Consider the following 13,083-nt stretch of genomic DNA (forward strand, 5'->3'; position numbering starts at 1 on the left):
AAGAAATGCCTTAAATGCCTTCAAGAAATGCCCGTCTGTGCTGGGAATTCCTCCATTAACCTGATCTCTCTCTGTACCCTCTGCATATTATTAATGTTGCACTTCTCATCATTGAATTATCTTATTAGGTTCTTGCTTTGTTGGAAGATGCTGTGTGGCTCTTGCTCCTATTCAAGTTATGCTTGTACCTGGGCATTCAATGGAAGCCAGCTTAGCTACACTTATGCCTAATCAACTTCTTGGCAGCTGTATGTTTGTAATGTACAATTTGCCTCACTTATACGCTTTAGACAAAAACTTCTACCAGATAAAATAAATGCAAATGTAACTGTAAAATGAAGGAGCAATCAGGTACACTGGAACAATTAAGAGGCGGTTATTTTGGCCGTTGCTTAGCAAGGGTGTGTGATGAAATATGCAAGGGAGGAGTCAGAAATCATAGTGTGGGTGGACCGGCAGAAAATCAGGTAGGCCAGTCCCATGGGCAAAAAAAAAAATCACACTACAGCCTCAACTACATTTCTTGCTTTCACAACCCAAATTTGGGTCACTGATTTTCCAGCAGGATGATGTTACATTTGTGCACATAGTCTCTAGATGTTAAATGATGCAATTAATTTCTTCCTGAAGCGTAACACAGCTGAGTTCCATATTATATAACTGCACCACCTGGTGTCCTACAGCAGGATCTGCTACAGGGTGCAACAATGTGATTACAGGGGGCAGAGCTTAGTATACATTCTAAGGAATGTAAGACAAGGTGATTATCATGATAGCTGTAACTGATGTACATATAGAAGCCTGATACTTTTATATGCGTGTTTGCTTCCTCAAGTAATATCAATCAATTTGAATTAATGTGAACTAATGTCAATTTTGATTTAATCTATTCTTCAAATGTTAATCCACTCAGTAGACCCTGCCCTATAGGGGTTTCTAAGGGTTTAAAGAGATCTGTAAAACTTGTGTACAGCGTTATCCTCCAAGAGAATGGTTAAGCGTCCCAAGATAGACTGAGTTTGACAGCCATTGAATTAATGAAGTTATTTCTCCATTCTGTGTACTCAGTGTTATGTTGTATTCAGCAGATTACCCAATAAACTGGTACTTTTTTCTGTATCTGTTTGATGTATTTGTGTGGCAAACCTTGAGGAACTTTGCCCTACTCCGCACCCATGTGTCTAGCCTGCAGAGCTACTTCCAGGTCCAGCGACTGTCCCTGTTGGTGATTGAGAGCCCATCTGCTTCGCCTGTTCACCAGCCCGATTTGTACTCACAAGCAGCATTGTGACATTCTCACAAAGGATCTGCTCTAGAAAACATAAGGCCTTCATACATGCCAGCATTGATGATGTCTGAGCAATGCCTAAAGCACGCCAACAAGCTGAATTTAGATAGATGATGAGTGCAGTATGAGATGTGAGAGAATAAGCTTGTCATCAGCTAGCCAGGATGCTTACAACATGCTTATTGTCTGTTGCTGTACTTAGTTCCCCTCTCTGGTGAAACACAACCTGGTAACCTCTGACCTTGCCCTGGATCAACTGACAGCAGCAATGATTTCCCACCCTGGCATGCCATGTTGGTGCGAGTCAGGAAGAAGATGGCACATTGGTCTTCCTGTCACTTCGGCCTCCTCTGCATTCTGCTGTCTTGAGCCGAGTAAATTTTTCTTTTGTTACCCTTGGTGTTTTGCTACCCAACGCACCTCTCGGCATGCTTCACCAAGTGTGGAGGCCGTAAGAGTGTGCGCCCTTCCGACACACACCCCTGTGGGTGTCTGTCCTACTGCAGCTGCCATCCCTCAGTGCTGGTGTTATGGTGACACTTGGAGAGTCTGATCTGATTTCTGGAGAGTGTGACAGCTGGAAGCTGTCAACCTGGATGCCTCCCAGTCAGGCGCTGATGTAGTGGCTGGCTGACCAACTCTGACCCATTTTATCCTCCTCCAAAGTCCTCTAAAGTTACTTACAGAGTTTATACTTTTTATGAGCAAAGATTTCAGCAGAGAGGTCCCAGATCCAAATCTTACTTTAACTGTTACTCTCTCTGGCTGATGCTGTTATCCAATGCAACAATAGAGTAATGTTTCAAAGGCTCATGAACATGTTACACTTAACCTAGTACAGCTGTAATTAAAGATGTCCATCTGACTTCTGTAATGGCCTGCTCAAAACAGGGGTCAAGAAATGTGTCACCGGTTGTCATTTGGAAGACCTGCAATGAAGATTTGCCAACCATGGGTGTCCCCCTTGGTAAATTTTGCAGTGGCCCCCCTACTATTCCCTTCCTCCTCTGCTACTGCCCTCCAAATTTAATTTGCCATCTTTCGCCCCAACCTATAAATAAACCTTTGCCTTTATATTATTAAGTTGTGTCCCCCCCACCAATATCAAACTCTCTCCTATGGCACTGGATTCAATCATCTCAATGAAAATGCATCAGGCCACTCAGGCAGAGGGATTCGATCTGGTTCATACAGTATGGTCTCCAGTGGTCAACATGATATCGACAGCACATATTGACAATAATAATAATAAAAATAACGGACATACCAGCAATATACTGGATTGTGTTATAAAGATGACAAAATGTAGTTTTGCACCTTGCGTTGCAAAAACACAATAGAATACATGTGTTCGCAAAACTGGGCGGCATAGCTAGCTTATTGAGTGTTTACCAGCTGTTCAAAATGACAAAGTATCCATTTTATATATGAATCTTGTTTCAATATTCCATATCCCGAGGCCCAATTAACACAGATATGTGACCCATTTAATAACCGGCCAAAATAAAAATAGAACACACTTATTGTAAATGGGGGAGGGAGAGACTATAAAAAAATTTATCCATTTGATATTTAACAATTCCGAGAACGGTTACTTAGTCAGTTTCTCCTATACATTGATTTTACGTCCGTATTAATGATATGCTTTGCGACAGCATAACATTTAATATATTTTATATCTTCTTCTGTTCCAGCTTGATAATCAGTTAATCAACTATATATATATAGTTGATTATGTACCGCAAAGGGTATTTCTGTTCACCAAAAAAAACTTAACTATAACATACCATTTGAATTATGTGTCAAATTGTTTTTTATCGGCCGTTTTCTACCAGAAATCACGAGCGAATGGGTTAATTCGAAATGCGCCACTTACGTAAGTGACGTGACCGCGGCTTCCGCTCTTCCTACGCACGGCGCTTCCAGTCGCTGTAGAAGCCGACTGCTGCTCGGAAAGGGTGGTGGAGCTGTCTAGCTAGTTGCACCGCTACCAAGCGAAATGGGAGTCGAGATCGAGACAATAACTCCGGGTGACGGTAAGCTAACTGGCCCGTCTGACCTGTCTGGGGAGTTGATCGGCGTCACTGACGTTTTTCTGGCCGTTTTATTTTCCTGTGCTTTTTTGCAGGGAGGACTTTCCCCAAGAAAGGACAGACCTGCGTGGTGCATTATGTGGGTGAGTCCGACAGCTACACGCCTAACCAACGAACGCGATACCTGCTCCCCCCCCCTCCCTCATCGGGGGCTAGGCCCCGCTTATCCGCCGTGTACGAAATGAATGCAAAAAACCGTAACGATCAGAAGCTGTTGGTGCTGATCCGTCCAGTTATAGCTAGTCTGCGGGTTAGCTGCTTTCGGCTTAGCAGGTTTGTCGTCGACTTTGGCGGTCTTCGGAAGCGAGGGAGTGCGGCTAATCGGCTAACGTAGATGCGGACGATCGATAAGCTGTCCCCTTATATTTTATATGTTTGATTTGGCCCTAAAATGTTGATTAAGATGGGCATCATCGATTCACCTCGGGCCCGGACATGTATTCATATTGGCAGGGCGGACGGAACGGACTGTCGGTTCCTTTGTTGGGGATAGGATGCAAGTGGGGGTTGGGGTGTGAAGCGACTGGGTGGGGAGCTGAGATTGCATGTTACGGCTTGGTTTTGCAGGTACGAGATGTTCTTTGGCCACTAATTGCCATTATTTCGACGCTACGCCGTTACCGTAAAGCCCGGTTACTTGTCCTCGGCTAATTTCTTCTATGCAATATCTTCTATGCTTCGGGAAGGCGCCCAGCCGTGTCAGGTCGGGGTTTGTGGGGGTTAGCGAAATGATTTCTTGAATAAAATCGTTAGCAGATAGCTGGCGATTGCACGTTTCCGACGATACGCGTCGCACATGGCCTGGTCCAAAACGGCAGCCTGGTTTGTGACAGTTTCTACAGGCGGGGCAAATTATGTATGGTCTTTCCAAACGCGTAACTCGGCCAGTTATGCGATTTTTGTCTTTTAAAGCCAGCGCCTTAATAGTAGTTATCCGTTCCTGTTATCTGTTACTTCGTCGAGCCGGGGGCTGCTTTGACCGACGGGGCGGGGGTCTTTTGGGGAGTATTGAATTCCGAGGCGAAAAGACTTTTGCTATATTAACACGCCATTTTTTTCCCGTGGTCAATTTTATCGCCTCCCCGGAATTAATAATTTCAGATATTGCTTCCAACTCCTCTTAAACACCAGTGTGTTTCCTCGTGTGTGTTTTTTCCCTTTCATTTTTACACATTTTTTCACATGGTACTAGAGTTACCGAGAGTGTATGATTGCAGATACAATCTAATGAGTCTGTATGAGGTTCACAGCCCGTGCTGGTAACGAACTCCATCCATCCCATATGATGGAGTGATACTGATTATGCTCACTTAAGTGGTATTTCTCGACATGAGCCAATGACGTAGCCTGAGCAAGAGGGCTCAGTCTGAGCTTTTGACGGTGCTTTTACGGACTGAGCCACTAAAAGGCCCTTTGGATATTCATTGAATGCTCAATGGTTCAAGTCAGCATCCTCCTTAGTGCCGCCCCCTCCCCGCAGCTGTGTCTGCCCATCCCTCAGATTCGTGGGAAGCAGCTGCTGTTGCCATTTGAGCCTCTTGTAGAGACTTCTGATGGAAACATCAGAGAGTGCTGTTGTGTGACCCTAAGGCATGGCAGCATTAATGTGCTGGTAGTCTCTCTCCTTTCTTGCTTATAATCTAATAGGTAATCTTTCTTATATATACACTTAATTCTATGGAGGAGGGGGGTATTGTGCTGTCAGTTATTTTTGTAATACTGCTGGACAACAAAGTCTCCCCTCCACTCCAACAGAGAGGGGGGGGGGGTCAAAGTCTTTTTATCATGTGGCTTTCAGCTTAACTCTCCCTTCCCCTCACAACAGGGTCCCTGACAGATGGAAGAAAGTTTGACTCTTCACGTGACAGAGACAAGCCCTTCAAGTTTAAGATAGGCAAACAGGAAGTGATCCGTGGCTGGGAGGAAGGTGTTGCGCAGGTGAGGGGGGGACCATCTTTAGGACAAGATGCAACAATGTCTAGTTTTAGTAAAGCTCATCTGATAATACACTGTTTTTTTAATGCCAACATTAAATGTAAATTTCCAAGAGAGCGCTAATGCATACCAGCTGTCTTTCAAGAATAGTGTCATTTGTTGCATTCATAGTGAAGTTTTCCTGCATGTGTCTTCTGTTGATGGTCACATTGAGAGGCATTTTAATTCGGGCCTTTCAAAGTGTAGTGGCGCTTTTCAGTTAAAGCGATATGTAATGCAAGCTGTATATGAGTCACCATGCAGGCACACCTGTAAGGTCTGGGTGGGCCATTGCTTTTGCACAGAGTAAATTTTGTCTTTCATGCCTTCACTAATATTTCCAGCTCTGTAAATGATTCCTCCTTCATATACAGTACAATAAAATTGTGAGTTGGGGGTAGGGGGGGACTAGGACATGGTAGCATCAGTGCTGACCTGTATCAGAAGCGCACTTCCCTGACTCTTTGCGTTTCTTTTGAGCTGCAGATGAGTGTTGGCCAAAGGGCCAGGCTGACCTGCACTCCTGACTTTGCCTACGGCAGCAAAGGCCACCCAGGGATCATTCCCCCCAATGCCACCCTGATCTTTGATGTGGAGCTACTGAGCCTTGAGTGAATCCCTGTTCCTTCTACACCCATCCTGTCTCTTTCCACTTTTGGGCAAGTCCTTATGTCAGTCTCAATTTGCTGGATGACGTGGTTTTAAATATGATTTGGTTGCTCTATAGTTGCTGTCTTGATTGTGCTCATTGTATTTTTTTTTCCGTTGCAGGTTGACTCCTATCTTGAATATGGGGATAAAGCTAGGAGTGTTATGCACTTGTTTCTATAAAGGTCTTCAATCTATTTCCTTCTGTTTTGGTCATCTTATCCATATAGAATAATCTGCATTGTTTCTTTCTCCTACAAATAAGAAATCTATGGGCCATAACCTTACAAACCTCAAAAGTTCTTAATCTTGAATTGTGCTTTTGTTTTGCTTTTTTGTGTAAAATTTGTGCATGATCAAGCATACCATTGACACATTTTACAGCAGTGGCATGTCAAGATGTGTATAGATTTGCTTGTTTGCCCTAAATGCATTCAAAGACACAGTTGGGGGGAGCAATCTTAAACAAAATTAAAAAAGAAAAGCACAGATATGGTCTTGAGTGTTTCACCATGTCCAAGTTCTGAGAAAATTGACCTGTTTGGCTTGAAAGGTGTCAGGCTAATATAGGGCTTGGCAGAGAAAGTGAGATCAAGATGTAGTAATACAATCATTACCAACTGCCTTACCTGTACAGGGCAACTCTGAGCCTTTTAGATTTGCTTCTCATGTAATGATCCACTTTTAATGCCACCTCACCGAACATGACTGCCCTCTGCAGGCAACTGCACGCGAGTGTCGCACCATCTGAATGTGGTGCTGGGATCCCTAGTGCCTGACTGGAGAAATGCATTACTGTAACTGCAAAGCCATTTTATTGGGGGGGATCCACGGCGGGGTCGTCCCTGTGTAGAGATGCATATACATAACCATAAATACATTTAAACAAATGGGGTTGGGTTTGGTCTTTGGACTGGTGCTTATGGGAGGAAGGAATACAACCCAAATAGAATCTTAGCTGCAACCTTATCTCCACCATCCTAGTCCTGCAGTTGCCATGAGAAATTGTTTTCTGATGCCAACTTTAAATAAATACCAAATTAAGTTGTACATGCATTCTGTGTTGCTGAATTAGTCGGACTACAGTGCTCATGGAGTATTATGGTCTGGGTTGAGTCTGAAACCTGAAAATTAGGTGCAGAGAGAATAATAAACTGCTTAAGGAGAGTTCTGTGCCGTTAGGCCCTTCTAGGGCGGGGGTTGTCCCTTCAACCGCAGAATACTTATCTGAAATGTAATCGATGCTCAAGATCTGTAGTTCTCTGCCTGTCTGTGGAGGGTTTTGGCATCTTTATAGATGAATAAAAATGCAGCATGTGGCCTTTTTGCTGCAGCTGTGTGGGTGAGTGTGTTGAATTAAAAAGCTGGAAAATACAGGTTCCTACAATAAAGCACTTCCGGCACCCCTTTTTTTTTTGTTTTTGGCACTGCACTGCGCTCTGTGGCAGCGTATTGGGGAAACATTCATCGTTACATCAGGGATTGCGGCGCTTTAGTCACTTCCATGTGGAATCGAATACGGGGCTTAATATGGTCAAATTGAAGTGTACCATACAGCTTTGGGTCTGGTGCAGCTACCATTTCAAACCTAATAGATTTGTGCCCTCATGGGTGGTAAAATCTTCACCAGGCATTTGTGTTTCAGCCATTTTGACAGTCTTGCATCTCTCCTCAGGGTGTCATTTCAGGTTTCTGTGTTTCGTGCTTCTCCATGGCCCCTCATTACATAATCAGAGCCAGGAAGCAGGAAAAAAAAAACGATTTCCATTGTTTTGGTATCTGTTGAGGGTTTTGTTTAAACAGGAAAGTATGTGTGAGGTCGGAATAATTTAGGGCTTTTCTTCTCTGTGGGATTCCCAACGTAACATAAGTTTTCCAATCCACAAGTCACATTGTTCTTTCCTCAGGAATGTGAACTTCCTTTTTTCTTCATCTCCTGCTCCTGTCATATTCTTTGCCACACTTTATAGCTCATATTTCTGCTTCCAGTCTCTCAGTTCTTCTATTTTTGTTCCTGGGATTGTTACATTTTCGACAAGGATCTAGGTTTTGCTTTGAGCCATAACCTGTATCATGCCTCCTTATATAGGTTCATAGTTTTTCCTTTTGCAGTACAAGATATTTCCTTGCTGAAAGACCCTGGTGTCCATAACCAGGAGGTTGGCCAGCTTGGCAGCTGTTAGCTGTTATTTCCCCACAGGAAACATGAAAGACAATGCAAGTTGTTGACTCGCTATGTGTGTTAATTATATCTTGGCAAGAAAACGCCTTATAAAAATCAATTGATACATGTATAATACACAATGTGTATTGAGATTTATTTGCTTTTGGTGTAAATTTTATGGGTTAGAGAGAGGATTTCTGTTAGGGTTGCAGCCAGGGTTAGGGCTGCATTTTGGGCTACAGCTAGTGTTGGGGTGGCTTTCAGGATTAGCATTGCTATTAGGGTAAGAGCTATGGTTTGGGTTATGGTTCCTATTAAGGTTAGGGATCCTATTGGAGTTAGATCTTGGGTTGAGGTTAAGGGTACTATTAGGTTAGACATGTTTTTTGTTTTGTTTTTACCGTTAGGGTTCAAGTTAGGGTTAGATAGTGTGTTGCCATATTGTTTTTGGCAAGCTTAATTAGCTTCCTGGCCAAATTAAACTACTACAATTTTAAAATCTCTGCTTATTTTGAAACAATACCCACCCCACACCAGGAGGAGGTGTATGCCATTGTAGGGCACGTACCACCAGAGGTGGGTAGAGTAGCCAACATCTGTATTCAAGTAAAGTACTGTTGCTTAAATATAGCAGCAACTCTAGTAGGAGTAAAATAACTCAACAGTGTCACTACTGGAGTAAGACTAAGAGTATCTAGAAAAAAGGCTACTCAAATACAAAATCTGAATTTGTAATTAGCAAACAGTACAATTACAGGGCTGCCCAATCAACGGCACGGCCAATCAAAGAACAGCATCTAAAATTAAAATACGCCCTACCAGTCAATGAAACGTGAATAAAAAACCTTACACGTCTTTGATAAATACAATGTGCAAAGGGAAGCAGGGTTATTATAGTATTTGTGTTGAGATTCTTTTATTTTTGTACTACTTTCAAATTTATCTCACATTTCACTTCAGTTTTAATTAGTTACTACAACACCTTTGTCACATTTCAGTTTAGTTATTTCATTGGCACATTTCCATTTTCTGTTTTTATCTTCTTCACTGAGACGTGTATGCAACCAAATTCCAAAGCATGCTTTATAATGTGTACGCACTTCAAATGAACTCGGATGAATTCAAATTGTTACGACAGAATGCAAACAAACAAAAAGAAAGACATTTTAAATGAACTATGTTTATGAATGCTTCCCATACATAAAATTGCTTTTGTCAGCTGCAAATTCGAAATGAGCTCACACAGGAATCTGGCATTTCTTAACAGCAATACTGACTAGGGATACTGAGCTAGTGATTCTTTTTATCTAAATGTTTTCATTTTGAGAATCAATTCTAACATTCAAATTTTAAATATTACCTGGTAAGTTAAATGTTTATATTATTATAGGGAACAGGACATACTATTGGACAGGGCTGACCATAATGGGGGAGAGAGGCGAAGGGGCCCAAACACTAGGAAAACAGAAAGATCAGTCTGCCTGCATATTATCAGTTATCATCAGATCACCCCGATTTTTGGGCAGCATGAGGCAGTGAATACTGGAACGAGACGAAGCTCAGTGGTATTGCTCATCCCTAATGCCAACTTATTTAATATTCTATTGCGACTTGTGGAACAAGAGTTTGGGCAGGTTGTAAAATCTGCAAACTGCAATCTGATTGGCTGATGACATGCAAAGCTGTGCTGTTTTTTCCCCCCAATTTTGTTGAATACGAAACTTAAAATTAATTATTTACATTTATTAGGTAGTTTTTCAATCTCTACTGTTAGTTTTGTTTATTTTCAGTTTTTCATTTACTCAAGATTATATTATTTAGTTTACGAAAATATTTTTGAATTGATAGTTTTCGTCTTACTTTGTTATCACTTCCCTGATGAGAAGCGGTGTCATACATAGGAAAACCACGGCACTCAGGGGATAGATAGCGGTCGGCCAGTGCCCAAATAAAATCTAAATTCAAAGTTAGTAACATCAAAATGTGAGAGATGCGGGAGAAAGTAGCGAGATGACTGTAGCCAAATGTAATGGGGTTAAACGACGCATTTATTTTTACAGGTTCACTTGAGTTAGAGTGTAAAGAATTCACTTTACAAACAACTAGTTGAAGAACTTTTTTCCCCCAGAAAAGTTACTCAAGTAAGTGTAGTGGAGTAAGCGTAATGTATTATTGCCCACCCCTGCCTACCACTAGCTAGTTTCCTGCAGGTCTACGAGTTTCCACCCCCAAGACCTTGGACCATTAGTTATTTTGGGAGGTGCTAGACCATTTTGGTTCCAGGTTACTGGCAATGCTGGCCATCTGAGCCGCAGATATGTAACTAAACTAAGCTGGCTTCCCTACCTTAAATACTCCCACATGGAACACGGAATTAGGGTTAGAACTAGGGTTATGGCTACGATTGCTATAAAGGGTAGAATCAGGGTTTGGGTTGGTGTTATGGCCAGAACTAGGGATAGATTAAGATAACATAAAACAAGATTGTGACAAGTCAAATAGTCTTTTATTAATATAAGGCTTAAGGCTACCGGACGTGTCCGCTCGAACGTTTTTGACGCGTTTGACGTCATTATGCGCTCAGCGGACGAACGCTTGCTGTACTCCAAATTTGTGTCCGCGCTGCGCAAGATCGATTCGCTAGCGTCCACTTTAAATACCATCATGTTTTAACGAGCGTTGGGGTAATTTGCAAACCCTACAGGCTATTTACAAGGGAATAAAACTGTTACGTACATGTAAATGCATGTGTATCTGTGTGTAGACTTGTCCCGCATTGAAAATCTCACCCCAGCTAGCTGACCAATGTTGGCAACGTTGTGACCTGGCTCTCTTAATTTGTAAAACACAGAGAAACGGACACAAACCTCACTGCTGTGGTATGTGTGCAGGGAATATCAGAAGAATAATTTCTATTATTATCATTAAGAAAAATATAAATTAAAAACGTTGTGCGCATGTGCAAAGTACGCGGCTTGACCGTAGAAGTATGAACGTTTCCGCAGAGTGGATACGCGAGTGTCGCGCCTGTGTGGAGAAGTATGAACCAGCCTTTGCTCATCAAAACTTAATTCTTTCTTAATTCTTAATTCTTTCTGGTAAAAATAACATTCTTTTAAATTTAAATTGCACAGATCTGAAATCCAAATCCAAAGTCTGAAAAGATTCAGGGTTGCTGTTAGGGGGAGACCTAGGGTCATGGTTCGGCTTGCCTTAAGGGTTAGGGCTAAGGTTGGGGTTTGGGTTCCTAGTTAGGGTTAGGTTACCTTTATGTTTAGACTTTTGTTCACTGTAAGGCTTTTCATTGGGATGCTGGGTAGCTTTACTATTGTGGTTATGTCTTGGGTTACTTTTTTTTTAAACTACTAATTATGAATGTAAAAGCCATTTCTGTGTTATACAATGCCAGCAAACCTTTTCTCGTACACAAAGTTCCTACATGGTCATCAACATATATCCCACAATTAAATAGTTCTTATTATTAAAAATTCCAGTTATTCTTGTATATTTACGTTATTTTTTAAAGCAGTATGCCCGTTTCTTACATCATTTAAATTATACCATATTGTTTAACATTTCAGAGCAAATCATAACTTATATCATTCAATTTATACATATAAATATATGACCTGGTAATTTTTTTACAGTTCTTGTGTCTTGTCTGCCACCTTGTGGTTTAATAGTATCTATAAACAGCCGCAACAACCAATCCTGAGGTGTGTCAGTCTTGAAAGGTCCTGATGAATTAATAATGATTATACCTGAATTATTATCCCAGAATCTTTTTTTGTTATGGTTGCTCTTTCAAATTTGATCAACCCTGTTTTCCTTGCTTTATCATATGCATCAGTATGTATGATCCATTAGCATTTTTTGTGTGAATTATCATTCTCCTTTTTTGCCCTTTATTGAAAAGCAAGGTTTTCATGGCATCATCAGAAAATTTTGATTTGGATGGCCATTAGGGGCCGGTTATATTTTTGAGGGCAGCTGCACTGTGCCATATCTATTCTTTTTTAAAAAAAATCTCTTCATTGGGGTTTTACACTGGCACATTCATATAGTAGACGAAGAAGTACAATGTAACAGCATTAGCTCCAGATGCTAACTGCTAACCATGCCCAAATCTATTCAGTTCTCCAAATCCTTAAATCTGTCGCTCCCCCCACCCACCCCTACCATTACCATACCCTCAAACATCAAATAGGAAGGTGAGGGACCAGGAATTGAGAAGAGATAAAAGGGGAAGGGAAAAAAGTCACATGTTAGAGACCCCCGCTAGCCTAACTGCATGTCTTTGGTCTGCAGGAAGAAACTGCTGCAGCACAGGAAGAACATGCAAATTTCACACACAGAGCAGGGGTGGGACCTCCCAGTGCTGGAGGTGTGAGACAGTGTGGCACCAGACACTGAGGCACCAGCTCCAGGCCCCCCCCCCCATGACCTGGAGGCCCAATATTTCTAGCAGTGCCCCTGCCTCCACACCTCACAAAATGATTAAAATCACAAAAACACGTATCTATCATTTAACGTATCGAAGTAGAAGGATTTTATCTTCTCAGTCATATGTGGGAAAAATATTAAAAATCGTGACTTAATATTCACAGTAGGATGTCACTAAAATTATTTTTAAACAATTATGCGTATTACAGTCAGCAATTTTGGGTTGATGCCTAATATATGTATATATGCACAGATATTTTGAGGGTCGTGATGCAAAGTGGGTTAAGGCCAGCTGGCCCTTGTATCTCTGAATGATAGATGCATCATTAGGAGAAGGACATTATTAGTAGAGTATTTGTATATTAGATTTCACAGATCTATCTTTGGACAATAAACCTACCCGTAGTGGCCTTCTACGTTGCTACCCATAGGTTTTAATGTTCAACGCCTCTCCTCTCTTTAACAACATGGTC

The 13,083-nt window shown here is 41.7% G+C and overlaps 1 protein-coding gene across 2 annotated transcripts; it reads left to right on the top strand.

Moving 5' to 3' along the window:
- The first annotated feature begins 3,169 nt into the window (after positions 1-3,169).
- On the top strand, positions 3,170-7,053 carry LOC111839873 (peptidyl-prolyl cis-trans isomerase FKBP1A-like). Of its 2 annotated transcripts, none has more exons than XR_002837205.2 (5): positions 3,170-3,324; positions 3,417-3,464; positions 5,207-5,319; positions 5,842-6,026; positions 6,127-7,053. XR_002837205.2 is itself a non-coding variant. In XM_023804168.2 (5 exons), the coding sequence occupies exons 1-4, from the start codon at positions 3,288-3,290 to the stop codon at positions 5,968-5,970; spliced, it is 327 nt and encodes a 108-aa protein (XP_023659936.1). In that variant the 5' UTR covers positions 3,171-3,287; the 3' UTR covers positions 5,971-6,014; positions 6,127-7,053. The 2 variants fall into 2 exon arrangements, 1 of the variants encoding a protein (XP_023659936.1); XM_023804168.2 differs by having other exon boundaries at positions 3,171-3,324; positions 5,842-6,014.
- The last annotated feature ends 6,030 nt before the right edge of the window (positions 7,054-13,083 follow it).

The sequence above is a fragment of the Paramormyrops kingsleyae genome, chromosome 8 (assembly GCF_048594095.1).
Source record: "Paramormyrops kingsleyae isolate MSU_618 chromosome 8, PKINGS_0.4, whole genome shotgun sequence".
NCBI classification, from domain to species: Eukaryota; Metazoa; Chordata; class Actinopteri; order Osteoglossiformes; family Mormyridae; genus Paramormyrops; species Paramormyrops kingsleyae.